General features: G+C 38.8%; 1 protein-coding gene across 5 annotated transcripts in view; it reads left to right on the top strand.

The window, feature by feature from the left end:
• LOC125045593 (1-phosphatidylinositol 4,5-bisphosphate phosphodiesterase gamma-1-like) overlaps window positions 1-17,307 on the top strand; it is a 22,929-nt gene extending 5,622 nt beyond the window's left edge. The window contains exons 4-28 of one of the 5 annotated variants that reach the window (XM_047642950.1): window positions 265-403; window positions 533-701; window positions 1,201-1,407; window positions 1,622-1,737; window positions 2,682-2,888; window positions 4,019-4,142; window positions 4,327-4,459; window positions 5,080-5,270; window positions 6,442-6,608; window positions 7,887-8,028; window positions 8,175-8,353; window positions 8,513-8,693; window positions 8,833-8,886; window positions 9,101-9,292; window positions 9,470-9,588; window positions 10,358-10,463; window positions 10,750-10,953; window positions 11,168-11,282; window positions 12,582-12,730; window positions 13,407-13,524; window positions 14,113-14,252; window positions 14,711-14,815; window positions 15,895-15,900; window positions 16,253-16,404; window positions 16,850-17,307. In XM_047642950.1, the coding sequence (XP_047498906.1) occupies window positions 265-403; window positions 533-701; window positions 1,201-1,407; window positions 1,622-1,737; window positions 2,682-2,888; window positions 4,019-4,142; window positions 4,327-4,459; window positions 5,080-5,270; window positions 6,442-6,608; window positions 7,887-8,028; window positions 8,175-8,353; window positions 8,513-8,693; window positions 8,833-8,886; window positions 9,101-9,292; window positions 9,470-9,588; window positions 10,358-10,463; window positions 10,750-10,953; window positions 11,168-11,282; window positions 12,582-12,730; window positions 13,407-13,524; window positions 14,113-14,252; window positions 14,711-14,815; window positions 15,895-15,900; window positions 16,253-16,404; window positions 16,850-16,853 (3,419 nt within the window). In that variant the 3' untranslated portion in view covers window positions 16,854-17,307. Of the gene's footprint in view, window positions 1-264; window positions 404-532; window positions 702-1,200; window positions 1,408-1,621; window positions 1,738-2,681; window positions 2,889-4,018; window positions 4,143-4,326; window positions 4,460-5,079; window positions 5,271-6,441; window positions 6,609-7,886; window positions 8,029-8,174; window positions 8,354-8,512; window positions 8,694-8,832; window positions 8,887-9,100; window positions 9,293-9,469; window positions 9,589-10,357; window positions 10,464-10,749; window positions 10,954-11,167; window positions 11,283-12,581; window positions 12,731-13,406; window positions 13,525-14,112; window positions 14,253-14,710; window positions 14,816-15,894; window positions 16,081-16,252; window positions 16,405-16,849 lie in introns of those variants that run through there. The other 4 variants (XR_007116563.1, XM_047642951.1, XM_047642952.1 and 1 more) reach the window with 4 other exon arrangements.
• The last annotated feature ends 1,388 nt before the right edge of the window (window positions 17,308-18,695 follow it).

The raw sequence follows: 18,695 nt of genomic DNA, 5'->3' as shown, positions 1-18,695 counted from the left end.
TTCTGCATATGATATATAGATTTTCAGATTTACGAATTCAGCTGTATTTATTCTTGAGTTACAGTCTTCTAAATTTGGCTTTTATTGAAAAATATACTTAGCTTGTCTAGAATCAATGACAAAGGGGAAAAATATTGTTTTGGCACTTCATATTTTTGTCTCCTGTGAGTAACCTAAGAAATAAACTTCGCACAGCAGCCCATGCACTGCAGTTATTGCTTGTACTAACTAAAATAAAAAGATCTGTGTCTCCTCCCTGTACAGCAATCGCTTCTGATGAATGTACAGAATGGATCAACGGGCTGAAATACCTCAAGGAAGAAGCCCTCAATGTACCTTATACTATAAGACTGGAGCGGACACTGCGCACAGAGTTCTACAACATGGAGAACCAAAACAACAGGTTGGCTGAATGTGGTTCTGTTGCTCCATCTATTTGCTAGATTTTATATATTGCTTCACATGATCATTTTTTGCATATTTTGATTAAAAAGAGACAGCATAATCATTTTACCATTGCTCTCCTGCTTAGAATAACCTTCCGTGATGTGAGGAACTTCCTGCCACGCATCCACTACAAGATGACCAACAACCAGCTCAAGCAGCTCTTCGACCAGGTGGACGACCGCAGCCTGGGGGAGATTGGCTTCGACCAGTTCTTCGACCTTGTCAAGAAGATTGCCTGGGAAAAGGATGTTGATGTACGTGTATTGACACATTTTGTTTACCATTGTTCTTAACTTTGATATGATGATTATTATTGTTATTGTTGTTTTGATTATAATAGTGATAATGATAATAATTATTATTGTTGTTCTTATTATTATTATTATTTTTATTATTATCATCATCATCATCATCATTTCTATTACATTGTTGTTGTTGTTATTTTTATGTTATTATTGTTGTTATTTTGTTCCTGATGTTGTAACACTTTTTTCTCTTTAGTTTGACTGCCCTGCCCTCCCCTGCCTTGCCCTGCCCTCCCCTCTCCTCCCCTCCCCTCCCCTCCCCTCCCCTCCCCTCCCCTCCCATGTCTTGCCCTGCCCTGCCATTCCCTCCCCTCCCCTCCCCTCCCCTCCCCTGCCCTCCCCTCCCCTCCCCTGCCCTCCTCTCCCCTCCCCTGCCCTGCCCTCCCCTGCCTTGCCCTGCCCTGCCATTCCCTCAGTGGTCCTCATCTTTCCTCTTTCTGCCCCTCAGAGGATGATGTTTGAGAATGCACGAGATGTTGGGGAGAAGTCACTGCTGGACAAGTACTGCTGTGAGGGGAAGGTGTCCCTGCAGGACTTCCAGTTGTTCCTTGTGGAGGAGCAGAAGGAGCCAGAGGACATGGCAGGACTTATCATCAAGAATTTCATCAGTGATGTGCAGAGGGACATCATGGAGCCTTACTTCCATGTGGAAGAGGTAGGAAGTGGGTGGTAGTTAGTTTTGTGTGTGTGTGTATGTGTGCGTGCGTGCGTGTGTGGGTGCGCGCGCGCGTGTGTGTGTGTGTGTGTGTGTGTGTGTGTGTGTGTGTGTGTGTGTGTGTGTGTGTGTGTGTGTGTGTGTGTGTGTGTGTGCGCTTGTGTTTTGTATAAATATTGACCTCCCTTTCTATATTCTGTTCTTTTCCTTTCAGTTTGTACAGTACTTATTCTCCAAGTCAAATGAGCTTTGGGACCGGCGCAATGACAGCGTGAACCAGGACATGACAAAATCCATGTCACAGTACTGGGTCGCCTCGTCACACAACACGTAAGTTTCAAAGAAAACTCACAGCCTTAAGGGGTTTGTGTTAGTTATGCTTGGGTAATTGGTTCTACTGTATCTCTGATTTTGATGTCATTGTTCTCCCTTTGACAATGTCTTTTCTTATTCCCAGTTTACTTTGTGTGTTTTTTTAATTATTATTCCCTTTTTTTTTTCTTTTTTCTTCTTTTTTCTTTTTTCTCTCAAAAAAAAAAATCTACCCTCCTATCCTGTCATACTTTTTTATTTCAGTTTTAAACCCTCTTCTCATCTCGTTTTTCCTCTCATCTCATCTCCTATATCCTCCTCTCCTCTTCTCTCTTCTCCTTTTTTCTTCACTTCTCTTCTCCTCTCTCCTCTCCTCTCCTCTCCTCTCTTCTCCTTTTTTCTTCTCGTCTTTCCTCTCATCTCATCTCCTATATCCTCCTCTCATCTCTCCTCTTCTTTTCTCTTCTCTTCTCATCTCTCCTCTCCTCTCCTCTCCTCTCCTCTCCTCTCTTCTCCTTTTTTCTTCTCATCTTTCCTCTCTTCTTCTTTTCTCTTCTCTTCTCTTCTCTTCTCCTCTCTTCTCTTCTCTTCTCATATCTCCTCTCTTATACTCTCCTCTCCTCTCCTCTATCCTCTCCTCTTCTTTTCTTTCCTCTTCTCATCTTGCCTCTTCTCTGTCCTCTCTTCTTCACTTCTCAATTCTCTCCTCTGTCCTCTTCTCTTCTCAGCTTCCCTTCTTACTACTACTACTACTACTACTACTACTACTACTACTACTCTTACTACTCTTACTCCTCTCCCTCCTCCCCTCCTCCCCTCCTCCCCTCCTCCTCCCCCTCCTCTCCCTCCTCTCTGCATCCACATTTTCAATCTATATTTGTTTAAACACCCATTCATCAGTCCTGTCCCACCTCGCAGCCATTCTCACCTCATTCCATTCACCTCACCTTCTGTCATTCCAGGTACTTAACGGGTGACCAGTTAGCCAGTGACTCCTCAACAGAAGCATATGCGAGGGTGCTACGTCAAGGTTGCCGGTGCATTGAGCTAGACTGCTGGGATGGGCCCGATGGAGTGCCCAACATCTACCATGGCTACACACTTACTAGCAAGATTAGCTTCAAGGATGTTATTAACACCATCAATGAACATGCCTTTGTGGCCTCTGAGTGAGTGTTGATTTATTTATTTATCTTTTATTTTTATTTTTATGTTTTTGTTTTGTTTTGTTTCTTTCCCCCACTGGTTCTGTTCCATACATTGTACAGTCATGGACAAATTTATAATCCCCTATCCATTAATAGTGTCTTGCTGTGCTGGGTAGAAGTAAGGAAGATAGGGAGGAAGTGGTTAGGAGGGAGGTGCCTGTTATATGAAGTGTTGGTCATATAGTCTTTTTATAGATCATGCAATAAAAGAGATTTGATAATCAGTTGTTGTAAAACAACTAATTTCATGGCATTATGTGAAAAAGCTTGATATACATGCTTGTTTAGATGAGCAGGCATGCTAGTTGGCATTAGATACCAGCCACAGGTGAAGGTGACATTAGAATCACCAAAAGAATGGTTAAAATAACATGGCTTCATTCGTGACAAGGAGGCCAGAGGCAGTAATGGAAGCATATTACATACAGGCTTATAAAAGAAAGATTATAATAGAAATGTTGATATGATGTCGACCCGTTTGCGCAAGCATCAAATTGGTGCATGTTTTTATGTGTGAGCATGCTTGTTGGTCTTTATAGCAGGCAAAACTTGCCCAAGTAAAGATATAGTCTGCACTGGCAATTTCTTGGTAGACCAGTTATTTGTAAGTAGTTTGCCCATTCTTTCCCTGACCTCTGACATCACTTCAACTGAATATTCATAAGCCTTTTTATAAAATGCCATGAAATTTATTGGCATGATTGGACAATATACTTTTGATACCTAGAGTAGCTATACATTTGCTATAGACTCAATCATGTCAGTGGTTGCATCTGATATTAAAGATTAGATCAACAATCAATAACAATGAAGGCTAGAGGAAGTTTCTTGCTTAAACTCAACTGATATAAATGCCACCTGCAGTTTTCTGTTCATGAGCCAGATTGTTAGATTGATACAAATATCTATGTCAAAGAAAGTTAGTTGTCATGGCAGTAAATTTCTCTCAAGAACCAGTTCGTGATATCACCATTTATCTAAATCTTGTTTGCAATGCCAGACTATATGACCAGCAATCTGCTGCTTATATAGCCTCTACCCTTCAGCCACTACCTTTCTTTAATGAGCAATCCCTCTGCAACCTCCTACAGATACCCTGTGATACTCTCCATAGAACAGCACTGCAGCATGATACAGCAGAAAGAAATGGCTGAGCAATTCCAAAAGGTGTTTGGGGATGCGCTCTTAACTGCTCCTCTATCCCCTAATGAAAAGGTGTGTGCAGTTTTTGTGTATTGAGATTTTTGTTTGTTTGTTGTATAGTTCTTTTGTGTATTGTTATAGGATTTTTTTTTTTTTTTTTCCCCCAGAATAAAATTGTATTTTTCCATCCCACTTATGTCAATTTTTTCTTGTCTCTGTCAATCCAACTAATACTTAATATTTACGTCCCCTTCAGGAGATGCCGTCCCCAGAGCAGTTAAAGCGCAAGATCATCATTAAGCATAAGAAGCTTCCAGAAGGCGTGGACGAGGCTACTCCTCCCATCTGCAATGCCAATGACTCTGTTGCTCAGTCTAGCAATGAGGAGTGTGGGTGTATTTTCATCTTTATTTTTTATTTATATTTATGTATTATTATTATCATTATTATTATTATTATATATTGCATTTCCTATTCTTGATTTTGGATGATTTTTAATTACTTTTACACCAAAAACTCAATTATTTTCAATTACTTTTAGACTAAAAGCTCTAAAGTGATACTTGAGACATTCAGACTCAAGTCTCTCTTTGGAAATGCATTCAGAGGGGAAAATAAAGTTTTTATGAGAGAAAATACATTTACATAAACTTCATGAAAGATATCTCTCACAGTCAGAAAGGAAAATGTTACTATCAACAAAGATGCAAATCTTTTTAGATTAACAAAGAGACAGCACCTTTAAGAAACCCAATTTGCAAGTGATGATAAAATGTGGGAATTCCAGAAAATAACGCACAGAAATTCTGATATATCACTTAAAATCCCTATTTATAATCCTGAATGTCACAGGCTCCCAAGACCACAGCAAAACTGTCACAGTTATTGGATAGTATCTTGAGATAGTATCCCTTTGGCAGGTGCAGGGGAGACAGACCCATTTAGACTAAATGGAAATCAACTTACCCTCTTTTATTAAAGCCATGTTCTTCACTTTGGCAACCCACAGTTGGAGGAGAGATGGACCTGAGCAAGTTGAGTTTCAAAGGTGATCGCCTCTACCTCAGGAACCCAGTGGACCAGACTGCCTGGCAAGCCCACTTCTTTGCCCTCACCCAGGACCGTCTCCACTTCACTGAGCTGCAAAATGAGGAGCCAGAGTCCGAGGACCAGCACAGTGGCCGTAGGATGCTTAATGATGTGCGTGTGAGGAGGGACCTTAGTGGGTTGAAGGGCTGTAGGATGTTCTTAATATGGGGCAGAATTTTGTGTTTTGAATTTGTAGTATTGTTGTCTAGGGTTTGTGTTGATGGTTGATTTGTGCATTAAAAAAGTAATGCTGGTGAGTTAAATGTCCCGATCTTCACTTATGTTCATTGTAACAGATGTAGAAGAAGGTATGAATGAAAAAGGCATCTTCACAGTGCAAGAACTACAATTAGTGTGTCTATGCTGGCTTCAAAAAGATTTTCATGGTATTATAAATGGACAGAGTTGATAAACTGAGAAAATTATATATTACTGCCCACAATAGAAATTGAATCTGGATAAAGGTTGCTTCCATACTTCCCTAGATAGGATGCCTAGACCTGGCCAAAATGAGATATTTTCTGATTTGACTGGTCCCAAAGTTGGAAAAGGCTGGTGGAGTCAGGACTTTAGGTAGACTGGCCTTTCTTTATAAGTGCTCAGTTGATATGCTTATTTCAGTTTATAGGTATTGTATGTAATGATGACTGATCATTTTTCTTCTTAGCTTTGTATTTGATCTCTTAACCCAATGGCGACGGGTCACGGCTATCGCCGTCATAACAATACACCCGATTTGAGGCGTGCGGCTGTCCGCAGCGGCACCGCGCCAAAACGCCCCGAGGCAATGATTCGGCTTGATGTACTGAATTCACGCGCTCAGAGTCGGCGCGCTGCCGCCGTTCGCCAGAGCGTAGAGTTTTTTTTAATTTTCTATACCCGACGCCATTGGGTTAAAGATTATTTATTCTTAATAGAGGGTAAATCCTTTTTTTTTTTTTTAACCTTTTTTTTTTATACTTGCTATCTAACTTCGAAAAACATCAAATTTTATCCTTTACCAAGGCCAGATTTGATATTTGATGTTTGTAGAGTTGTCTTCACACACCAGAAAATGTGTTAGGTTATGGTATGTCACATAGTTATTGAGCAGGGGAGCATCAAAGTTTAAAAATGTAACCTCTGCCAGAGAGCAATATGCTATATGCTCAATTGAGCCACTTGGACCAAACATCAAAAGCACAAAATCATTCATTCAAGTACTGTTAGACTTGAGGGGTTAAAATATAACTTGTCTTTTTTCCACTCGAAAATGTGATTTCTCTTTCCTATTGCAATGCAGGTGAGTGAGGAAGAGTGGCACCTGCATGAACCCTGGTATCACGGGCGGCTGCCAGGTGGAAGGGCAAAGGCGGAGGAGCTGGTCCACCAGAACAGCCATCTCGGGGACGGGACTTTCCTCGTGCGCTTTTCTGAAAACTTTGTTGGGGATCACACCCTCACATTTTGGTAAGGGCATACACTATCTCTCTCTCTCTCTCTCTCTCTCTCTCTCTCTCTCTCTCTCTCTCTCTCTCTCTCTCTCTCTCTCTCTCTCTCTCTCTCTCTCTTTTCTCTCTCTTTTCTCTCTCTCTCTCTCTCTTCTCTCTCTCTCTTCTCTCTCTCTCTCTCTCTCTCTCTCTCTCTCTCTCTCTCTCTCTCTCTCTCTCTCTCTCTCTCTCTCTCTCTCTCTCTCTCTCTCTCTCTCTCTCTCTCTCTCTCTCCTCCCCTCCCCCCCACCCACCCTTCTCCTTCCTTCCTCCCCTCCTCTCTATCCCCAGGTCTCATGCAGTTTTGCTTCAGCAGTTTCTGTGGCCAAGAAGGTTTGTTATGTAGTGGATCTAGTCTTTGAGTCATTTAACCCACTCATGATGGGATTTTTATTCACGCCATGTGTTAGGCTTCTCATGCTGTCAGCCACTTGAGTTAGGAATTAAAAGCACAGACAACATACATGTTCTTACTAAAGAGACTTTAAGTCTGAAGTCCACTTTTGAGGACTATATCTCCTCAATACCCCCAGTCAAGGCCAAATAAGTAAATAGGTCTCTAGCTAGCACTACTTAGAGCACGCTTGACTGTGCATGGCATGGGCGCGTGTCTCTTGGTATTTGGCTTGGTTCGCCATGATGTGATTGGAGGTCATCAGGCATAGTGGATTAAATGACCTTGATGTCAACCAAACTTATCGGCAAAATCAGTCAACAAGGTAAGTACTTCTTTAGAAAGTAATAGTGTACACCTGTAATAGGGGTATTGGGTGTAACCAAGAATACTTTGTTGCCAGATTTGTTGTATATTGCATGACTTTTTCTTCTTTTTTTCCCCCCTTATCTTCCCTTTATATATATGTATTGATTTTTGTCTTGATGTAGCATTACTGTGTTGTTCATACCACATAGAGTGAATCTCCATACAAGTTGTTAAATGAAAATTCTCTTGCTTTTATAGGCATTACAGATGTTAGTTCTAATCCTACACATTTCTGCTTTGAAACCACAAAAAGCTAGAGGAAAAAGTTCACTCTCCAGCTAATGTAGATTATCAGTAGGTGCCTTGAATCATACCATTGGCAATGCTGTTTGATGTAAGTAATCAAGACAGCAGCATAGGAATAGGAACTATACACTCTTGAGTAGATTCCAGTCTTACCAAACCTGGACCCACTGCATTGTGTACTGTGTGTAATGCTTTGTAAGTTATTCAGCACTGTAATTTAGCACTGTTTTTTCCTGTGACCCCCTTCAGGTACAGAGGCAAAGTTAGTCACTGCCGCATTCGTGTTCGACAGGAAGGCGACAACACTAGGTACTGGCTCAAAGACAATGACTCCTTTGACACTCTTTATGGGCTGATTGAACACTACAAGCACTACCCCATATTGTCACAGGTAAGAGTCAGAAGGAGGGGAGAGAAGAGGAAGTTAAAGACTAATAGACAGAAATAGGAATGAGAGTTTACTTTGTCACATCAGTTCATTTTTTATTAAAAATAGGAAACCGTATCTTTAAAGTTCCTTTCCCTTTAACTTTCCAGGAAGTATCAGTAAAGCTGGGAGAAGCTGTACCTCAGCCAAATAGCCATGAGCGCATGGAGTGGTACCATGCTAACATGACTAGAGATGAGGCAGAGCAGTACCTTGGGAGGATACCTGAGGACGGGGCCTTTTTAGTTCGGCCAAGTGGAGAGGCAGGGAGCATAGCCATATCATTCAAGTGAGTTGATAGTGGAGAGTGAGGAGGCAAAGCCTGCATTGTTATTAAAGATGTTTATTGTAAACATTAGGCACTGACAGGTTTAAATATGTATATGTAAGGACTTTGGTCCACATTGCCGGAACTCTATTTGCTCATTGCTTCCTAATTAACATCCAGAGCAGAGAGACGGACAAAGCACTGCCGAGTAAAGCAAGAGGATGGCACATTCATCATAGGCACAGCAACCTTTGACAGCTTGGTGGAGCTGATCAAGTACTATGAACGGAACTTCCTCTTTCGTCGGGTCAAGTTGCGATATCCAGTGACAGAGCGTGTTATCCAAGGACTCCAAGATATGGTGGGTGATGATGTGAAATGTTAGTTTTGGAAAAATACTATTTACTCAAGTGTTAATAATGCTATCACCTTCTTTTTTCTTATATCTTAGAAAAGGATAAAGTGTTTTTAATTTTTTTTCTCTCTCCCCCCTTTAATAGGATCCGGTTGATGGCACTGGTGGTTATGTAGTGGATCCTGCCTACGTTAGCAATGTAAGCTATCACCTTTTTGATTCGCTCTCATTAATCGCCTTCTCTCCCACCAGTTTGACAAACAGAAACCCTGAGAAATAAAGTACAGACATTGATAAATAAATTTTGCCCTTTTCTTCTATCATTCACACTTTTGCCACAGCCTATGTACAATGCTTTCATCCTCAACCACCTTAATGAAAACAACCAAGCCACTGCCTTCCTTCCCTCTCAGATCCATGTAAAGGCCAAGTACTCTTACCGTGCCAACAAGGACGATGAGCTGACTTTCCCACGCCATGCCATCATCCAGAATGTGATAAAAGCAGAAAAGGAGTGGTGGACGGGTGACTACGGGGGACGGAGGCAGCACTGGTTCCCAGCTATCTTCGTGGAGGAGATTGAGCCAGAGAATATGGAGGAGAGAGTGAGCTAGACAAATTTATGTTTATTTTATTAATTTTTTGTTGTAATTTAAAAAGATTTCTTTAGGAGGAGAGAATCAAGTACTGGGCAGTTTTTTTATAGTTGTCAGCTATTAATTTGCTTTTGTTTGATTCATCTGTTTTACTGGGTTGTTCCTTTATTACCTTTTATTATTCAGGGAGGAGACAACCAAGTCCTGGGTAGCCTGCAGAAGGGGAGCATTGACATCTCAAGGGCCGGCACCAAGATCGAGAAAGTCACAGGAACCAACCGCTGGGGCATTGTGTCCATTATAAAGTGGGTCCCTTATTTGTAGACTTGTCTTTGTTCTCTCTTGTTCCATTTTTCTTTTTATGGTTCTTTTCTTCCTTTTATTTCTCCATCTCTTCCATGTAATCCCTTGTTTGTTTCTTCTTTTCTCTTCTTTTTTTTTATTCCCTGTCCTCTGTTACCTCCTCTTTTTCTTTCTTTAGTTTCTCACTCCATACTTGTTCTTTGATACATCCTCATGTGTGTTTTGAGATTAAAAAAAAATTATTTATCTTTTATTTTTTATCTTGCTTTTTATTCTTTTCTCAGGCTACCCAAACTAGGCAAGTGTTCCTCATCAGATTCATAGATAACCAGATGTTTATCTGTCTAATGAGGAACTCTTGACAAGTTCAAAGTCACAATTCAGTTTAATTTCTTTTTGTGGCTGCTTTCCTATTCATCTCTGTGTTCATGTCACAGTTTGTGTATAATCAGTAGTATGTATCAAATTTGGGTATTGTTGACAGTTTTTGAGTTGCATTGAAGGATTGGGTAATATAATGACTTAAAAAAAGTTTAATTTTCTATCATGTCAGTATTATTGATCACATATGGTAGATATTAAATCATTATTTTTGCAGTCTATCCTGATAGCCCAATGTAGCAGGCTGTCTGCCGCCAAAACTGATTATTGATCCATATTTTGGAACCGTTTATGGCCACCAGTTTCTTTTCAGCTATTGATGCCAATATGTAAATGTCATTATTATTGATCTTGTGTGGGTGACTTGTGGAATGATTCTCCCCCTTGTAGACTGACTACACAAACAGGCCAGGTGGTGGAGCTGGCCTGCACCTCAGAGCAGCAAGCGCAGGAGTGGGTTAAAAAGATTGAGAGCGTCTCCTCACCAGCAGCTGTGGTAAGTCATCCTTTTTTGTTGTTGTTATTGCTGATGCTGGTGCTCCTGTTAGCTGTGTTCTTTCTGGTTAGATACTTTCCCTCGGGTTGATGTCTGGATGGTATAAGTTTTGGGTTCCTTTGTGATTTGAAAAGCAAACATTATATAGTGTCTTTTACTGTATTAAAGGAATTTTCCTTAACTTAGTAAAATGAAGTTTCCCCCACCACTGCTCAAAGTCTGCAAGATCATTAGCTTCTCCATACTATTTGAAAGCCCCTTACTCATACCTTCCTTCATTCCTCAGAACCAGACCAGACAGACAAGGAAACCAGAGCAGCGCATCAAGCAGGAGATGAGCAACTTGGTAGTTTACTTCCGAGCAGTGCGGTGTGACCCTAGCAAGCAGTTTGTTTATGGGGGCACACACAATGAGGTCTCATCCTTCCCTGAGAACAGGATGGAGAGCCTCATCCTCAGTTCCCCTAAAGGATTGCTCAAATTCCATAAGGTGGGCCAGAATGTGTTGTTAAGGATATTCTAAAGTCTGTTGTTAGCCTCTATAATTTCAATAGTATCATTTTTGTTATTGTTGGTTACTATTATTATTATTAACTTTATTTCTAAATTATTTTGTTACTACTCATGGTGCTTTTATTACTCATTGTGGTAGAGAGAGAGAGAAGGAGAAAGAGGATAACGATATATCCACTCTTGACTCACAGGTTGGCTTCAGCCGTGTGTACCCCAAGTCGTCACGGTTGGACTCCACCAACTACAACCCAGTGCCCATGTGGAACCATGGATGCCAGATGGTCTCCCTCAACTACCAGACAGGAGGTGGGTTCTTAGAGTCGCCAGAGATGAAGGGAGAGAGAGAAAAGAAGTGGGAGAGATGGGGAAGGAAGAAAAAAGAAAGAGGGGGGATGAAGAAGGGTGTTAAAGGAGCAAACATTGGAAAAGAAAGGAAGAGGGAGAAAAAGAGTGATAGAGAGAAATGATGAACTGAATTTTAAAAATTTGTTTAACATTTACTGGTTCCTGAACCATTCACATTGCCCAGTTTCCTCAAGGAATTACTTTCCAACATTAAGTGCTGGGCTATCCCTGTTCCAACACTTTAACCTAATAATTACCAGAAAAATGTTTAGGAGAGGAGATAAGATCTGGCATATATCAGGGTGGCTCTCCACATTGGGCAGTTGTTCTGCTTATTGTAGGGAATGCAACAACTTACCCTGGTAATAGGATATGGACTCACAGTATAATAAGGTATCACGGAGCATCTGTGATTGTTTGTCATGCAGTGGTAAAATGTCATCTAGACGTCATAACAAACTGCTCAAAATGTGGCATGCGGCTGTGCGCCGAAGCGCACCGAGGCAGTGATTCGGCTTGATGTACCGAACTACCACGCTCAAAGTCAGCGTGTTGCCATTCATCGCCAGAGCGTATAGTTTTTTTTTTTTTATCTTTTCTTCACCCATCAAGGGGTTAACCACATGGCGACGGGTCACGGCTATCGCCGTCATAACAATACGCACGATGTGAGGCGTGCGACTGTCCGCAGCGGCGCCGCGCCAAAACGCCCCGAGGCAATGATCCGGCTGGATGGACCGATATCACGCGCTCAGAGTCGGCGCGCTGCCGCCGTTCGCCAGAGCGTAGAGTTTTTTTTAATTTGCTATACCCGGCGCCATTGGGTTAAACAGCAGCTTCATGGACATGTACACAGATAGAAAATATAAGCCTTGAAATTTATGTCAAAAGCAGAAACAATGATTCTAAATAGCCTGCACGAAAATCATGTTCCTGAGATGTCTGTGCCCTAAAAGTTTGAAATAGAAGCAGTGATTATCCAATACTTGCTAGAAATGATTAGTCTGCAAATATCTGTACTTGAAATCTTATTCTTTATTTTTCATATGTGAACAACATGGGGTATGTTAGCTTGTCTCCTGTTTTTTCATCACCAAAGCTAACTTTGACCAGAAGACCAGGCTAGGTGTGAATTCCCTTGTTCCCTAGATAATTCACCTAGATTTAGCCACAAGAATGGTAATCCAAGGCCTGAGTCTGGCTCCAGAGCTAGTGAAAAGTAATGGTATTGTAGAAGAATAGAAACATCTCTTCTTCCAGATAAACCTATGCAGCTAAACGAGGGGCGGTTTATGCAGAATGGCAAATGTGGTTATGTTTTGCGACCTGAATTCCAGAACAACCCTGACTATGACCCAGGCAACCCCCTCACCCTGCCCAACCCAAGACCCCTCAATCTTTCCATAAAGGTATGTAGAGCAAATTACTATGTTACTAAGGCTAATAGTGTTGGTGACAGAAGGTCCATAAAGCTATAGTTGGTACTGTCTATGAAGTTAACCCAGTGTCGACAGGCATGACACGTATGTACGTGCTATGCCCACTGTGAGTTACTTGTTTGATTGTTTTTACACATAGATGGCTACACTTGTACTAAGCCAGCAATGAGCCCATTATGAGTAATGCCTGTCTCGCCCATTCACCCTTTTCTTCGATTTGCGAAAATGTTTATAACAGTATAGTAATTATAATGTTTATAATAAAAATAACACCATCATTATTCATAGCACTAGTAAAAAATAAAAATTTTCCCTGTCCACTATTAACTCCTTTGTGGCTAAGCCCAGGCAGAGCCATCTATATGCAGAGACATTTCTCAAAAAATATTGAAAATGAGCATAGCATTTTCCCCATTTTTTATTAATTTTCACCGGCGGCATTGGGTTAAGAGAAATATGGTAAGTGGTTGTGCTTGTGTAATTTTTCTTGCTTTTGCTTTCATTATATAAAACTTAATTTTGCAAACAGATGTATATAGGGAGTTTGATGTAAGATCAATATCTTTCATTCTGTTGGTGTGGTTTGTCCCATTTCTCACTTTGTTCTCTTCTCTCCTACCATCATGTCCCTCTTTCACCCTGGCAGATATTTGGTGCACGGCACCTGAGCAAATCTGGCAAAGGCTTCATTTCACCCTTGGTTGAGGTGGAGATCATAGGCTGTGAGTACGACAACGCTCCAAAGTACACCACCAGAGCTGTCCGTAAGTTAATTGTCTATTAGTAATTTCAAAATCACTTATTAGTTTAGTAGGTTAAAGCAGAAACTAGAAAAAAGAAAATGCAAAATGGACATCTTGAAGTACTTTGTATCTGATTTTCAGTTTCTTCTAGAAATTCAATGCTAATGTAATAATAACACAATTAGTTTTTGGGGGTTTAGTACATAATTTCACAGGTGGCAAGGGCCCTGCTGGCCCTACCATTAAGGTTAGAGGCCACCTAAGACACCTAGGAGGAATCTGGCATCTATCTGGTTGAGACAATTAAAAATTGGGAAACTATTTCATATGAGAGAAAGATGTAGTTCATCTGATTCAAAAGGAGCTTTCCCATCATATGATGTATGTTGCAGTCTTATGGTTATGATACTATAGACTGGGTCAGGATGTGCCATTTCTCTCTTTGTCGTCTATTGCTTATTTTTCTCTGAAAAGGTAATGATAATAAATAAGAAAATAAGTTAAATAAAAATAAACAGAAATATGAAAAAGTAAGTTTATGAAAAGATCCTTATTTTGAGATCTATAACATGAATACAGGATCAAATTATTACAAGTTTTTCCTCTCAGATGACAATGGACTCAACCCTGTGTGGGGCGTGAAGCTGATGTTCTCAGTGCACAACCCAGAGTGTTCGCTTATCCGTTTTGTGGTGTATGATGAGGACATGTTTGGAGAGCCAAACCAGATTGGCCAGGCAACCTACCCGGTGAGATTATATGATGGATTTGGGCTATAAGTAGAGACACTCTTTATTTGTAAAATAGTAATTATGAAAAGATGTATCTTTTTGTGTCAGTCATTTAAATACACATGTTGCAGTTGACCTTCAGGAACTTGAGTAGATGTTACTTGTTTACCATATATTCTTGGATGCTTTTCCCTCTAATGTGGTATGATAAGTCAAAACCTATGAACAGAGTTCATTGTGACATGTAGAAAAAAGGTATGCAGTGTGAATATATTCATTCTCATTCTTACATTTCTACAAATCAAAACTGCTCCAAAGGAGAGAGACAATCCTGGGAGAAAGCATTTTTAGTCTAATAGAAATGATGTTGACATACTTTTTTCAGTAATAAATAAAAGGAAAATAATTCATAGAAAAAGATAGAATATGATTGTGGCTATTAAGGGTAAGCATATAATGCAGATTTGCTTCAACAGGTGACGTGTATACGTGAAGGTTACCGCAGCGTTCCCCTGAAGAATGGATACTCTGAGGAAATTGAGCTTGCATCACTCCTCATACACATGAAGATCACACGAGAGGTGAGAGCTACAAAATGCACTGTGGACTGACATACATTTTGTTACCCTGATTCTTGGCTTTCAGCAAAAGAATTATTGGAGCATGTAGATACTAAACACTAGATTATCCCATAAAACTCTTGATTGCCACTTGGAAATCTGATTATATTAATTAATGGCATGCATTCTTGCTTGCATAGCAAGTGTGGATGCCATATCTGCTGTCTTTTTGTTTATCGATTGTCTTTACACACAGGTGGCTCACAAGTGCTTAATCACCAAGGAGGCAATTAGTAGTCCTACTTAGCTCACCTGTTTAACCCCTTTTCTTGATATTCAAGATTATTTTTTTATTTTTTATGTTATTAGTAATAGTAATAACATTATAACAAGCAGAATGTCAACAACAATAATAACAACATCAATATTAATAGCCTTAGAAAGAAATATTTTTCCCAAAAACTCATGGAAAGGGTAAATCTGCTGAAAACACATAGACTTACTAATTGGCTCCTTGGTGGCTAAGCACTCATGGAGCCATCTCTGTGCCAACAAAATTCACAAAAGAAAACAGCAGACAGCGTGATTACCTAGCACCATTGGGTTAAACGGCCGTATTATTAAAACTCTGGAGTGGGCCCCACAATTCAATCCCCAGGGAAGGGTGCGGGAAGTCTACATATACATGTCCAGTTACCTGGAATTTCTTTTATTAAATATTTTGTTACTATAAACATTCATTTGCATTGGAAGTACCAATGATTGTGGTGCATTAATGTGGACATATCAAAACTTATAATATAGATGAAGGTTGATAAATGGAATTTCAGGTATTTGGTCTTAGAATGCCTTTGGATGCACATACACTAACATTGATCTACATATATATTAAGAGTAAAATTTTCATGAATACATATTTAGATGAGAGTTAATATAGTAGTCTTATAATTTCTAAGACATTTTTAAAAACTAAATATATATATTTGTTAATTACATCATCTAGTAATATAAGAGACACATGATTTATTGTAAGTAGCTTTTGAAATTTTTATATAATGCTTACATTCATATGAGTATATATTTGATTAACATTTTTGCAGGGCTTGGTACGGGTTACTCCTAGTTGTCCTGCATTTGTTCCAATACTATGCGGGGACCCCGCGGGGCGAGCAACACCTGCAAATCTTTAATAATACGGAAAAGTGCAGGGGGAAGTGGTTCTGGGGAGAGCCCGCCCCGCGGGGAAGTTTAATAATATGGCTGATAGACCTCAAACCTTCTTATCAGTATGACTTCTAAAAATAGACTGTAAATTCATGCTTTGTTATAAGATGTTCATATACATTCTGCTTGTGCCTTAGTTGTCAGACATGAAATCATACTCTATTTAAATCCCATGAATATTATTGACGGATTTTCTTCCCAACCCCCCAACCCCCCCTTGCCTTCCCTTCATAGGATGAACAGATGATCCTCCTCTACCGCAAGCAGATGTTTACGATGCTGGATGAGGCACGGGAGAAAAACAATCTTGAAATGGTGGCTAACTTGGAAGACAGAATCCAAAGACTGGAGCAGGAGATCTTGCAGCACGGAGAACTGTACTCCTTGTGAGTTTGTCCCCAAAGGAGGACAGAGGTTAGGGGGCTTGGGGGGACGGGGTAGTGGGAGGGGGGCTGCCACTTGTTGGAAGTGATAGTTTATCTGACTCTATTTCTTTTTCTTCTTCTTCTTTTCTTTCTTCTTCTTCTTCTTCTTCTTCTTCTTCTTCTTCTTCTTCTTCTACTTATTATTATTATTATTATTATTATTATTATTATTATTATTATTCAGGAATTTTTAAGAGTAAAATCAGTTGCTGAAAAAAAGAAAAAGAAGAAAAAAAGAAAGAAAAGAAAGGGAAGAAAAAAAGAAAAAGAAGAAAAAGAAAGAAAGAAAAGAAAAAGAAAAAGAAAAGGAAAGGAGGGAAGGAAAAAAAAAAAATATATATATATATGAGTTAAGGTTTGCATACTGTTCACTTATTTGTCCTTATTTCCTCTCTTTTTCTCTTAGGTGAAAGACTCCCACCAACCTCCCACCTTCCCTGCCACCACCCTGTCCCTCAGAGGATCCTAGGAGACACTTCAAAGATAAAAGAATAAAATTGAAAAGATATCAAAAAGGATACGGTAAGAAGATAAAGAAAAAATTGAAAAGGGTTTCAGGGAAAAATTCAAAGACATTTTATGAAAAAAAAAAAAAAATCAGAGAAGTTCTAGAAAAGCTTCTAAGGAAGGAAGTAAAAAAAGAAAGAAAAGGAAAAAAAAAAAGAAAAAAGAAAAAAAACAAGGAAATTTCAAGAAAAGGTTCCAGGAAAAAGTTGAAAAGCAGAGTTTCTATTAAGAAGCTCTACAAATACTTAAACGCGGTGCTAGAAGAAAGATGTCTGTGAGATCCCCCCAAGTTCTTCATCAAGGGTTCTACCAAGTTCTTGTGTTCCTAAATACGTTCTTTAGGTACTGATGCCTCTAAAGTTTTTTTTTTTTTTTTTTTTTTTTTTTTTTTTTTAGAATAATATATATATATATATATATATATATATATATATATATATATATATATATGTATATATGTATGTATATATTATATATTTATATTTATATATTTATATATTTATATATATTTATATATATTTATATACATACATATATATATATATATATATATATATATATATATATATATATATATATATATATATATATATATATACATATATATATATATACACATATATTATATAATTTTTTTATTGGTGTTCCCAGATTCTCTTTATAATTTCCCATGTCATTGTATCATTATTTTTGTTATTATTTATATTTATTTATTGATCTAGTTTTTTAACACTCTCAGCATCAGCTTTATGAAAGATGATTATAATATACACATATATATTTATGAAATATGATTGTTTGTGTATCTGTTTCCCCATTTTTTTTTTGTTTTTTTTATTTCCTCATGAGCAACATTGATCCCAGGGGAAACAGCACACATTAAATAGCTGATGTAAAATGTATGTATGTTGTACCTTTTTTTTTTTTTTTTTTTTTTTCATTTTTTGGTTTGCATGCAAGTATGTTGCTTGCTATTAGTGCAATGGAGTGATTGAGAGCAAGAGACAGTTAGAGAGATATATGTTTTATACTCTGTGTGTGTGTGTATGGTTGTGTATCTGTGACTGTAAGTATGTATGCAGGTCGTTGTGTGCTTACCTGGGTGCACAAATGGGCATGCCCACTCCAGCTCATAAATGGTGTTTTGGACCAAATAAAAGATGCTTGTGTAAGTATTAGCTTTACTTGTTGTAAGTCAGTTTCTAAGTCATATTAAAAAATGTACTTTGTTTAATATTTTCTACAGTGTAACTTAAGATTTATTCTCTGTTAAATGTTTATTCTAATATACCTGTTTATTATCAAGCCATAACAAGTGTTCAAGAAATTTTAAAAAGAGGGAAAAAAAAATATATATTTATGTGTGCTTCTCTTGTAGCCAATTGTTAAGGCAAAGCTGAGTCAAGCTGCAACAAATTTGTCATAATTTGTCTTGATCTGCCTTGTGGTGTCATCACTACCTTGCAAATTACCAAGTGTTATTGCCAGATAGACTCTGTATGGCCACACAGCAAGACTTTTCTTATTTGTGACTAATCTGCAAATGACCAAGAGGCATGACCAAATGTCATACTACAGAATAACCACAATTATAATTTTATGTCTTTTTTCATGTTTGCATGTTGAGTATCTGAAATAGATGTTGGTGCATAACATGGAAAGTGATGCATGAATGTATATCTACCCAATTTTTGTTAATATGGTTATTATCACTGCTACATGTACTGTACTTATTTAAACCAGTC

This window comes from Penaeus chinensis, chromosome 37 (genome assembly GCF_019202785.1).
Source record: "Penaeus chinensis breed Huanghai No. 1 chromosome 37, ASM1920278v2, whole genome shotgun sequence".
Taxonomy (NCBI): domain Eukaryota; kingdom Metazoa; phylum Arthropoda; class Malacostraca; order Decapoda; family Penaeidae; genus Penaeus; species Penaeus chinensis.
The sequence above is the reverse complement of the archived record's forward strand: the minus strand, read 5'-3'. Positions and strand labels throughout refer to the sequence as shown.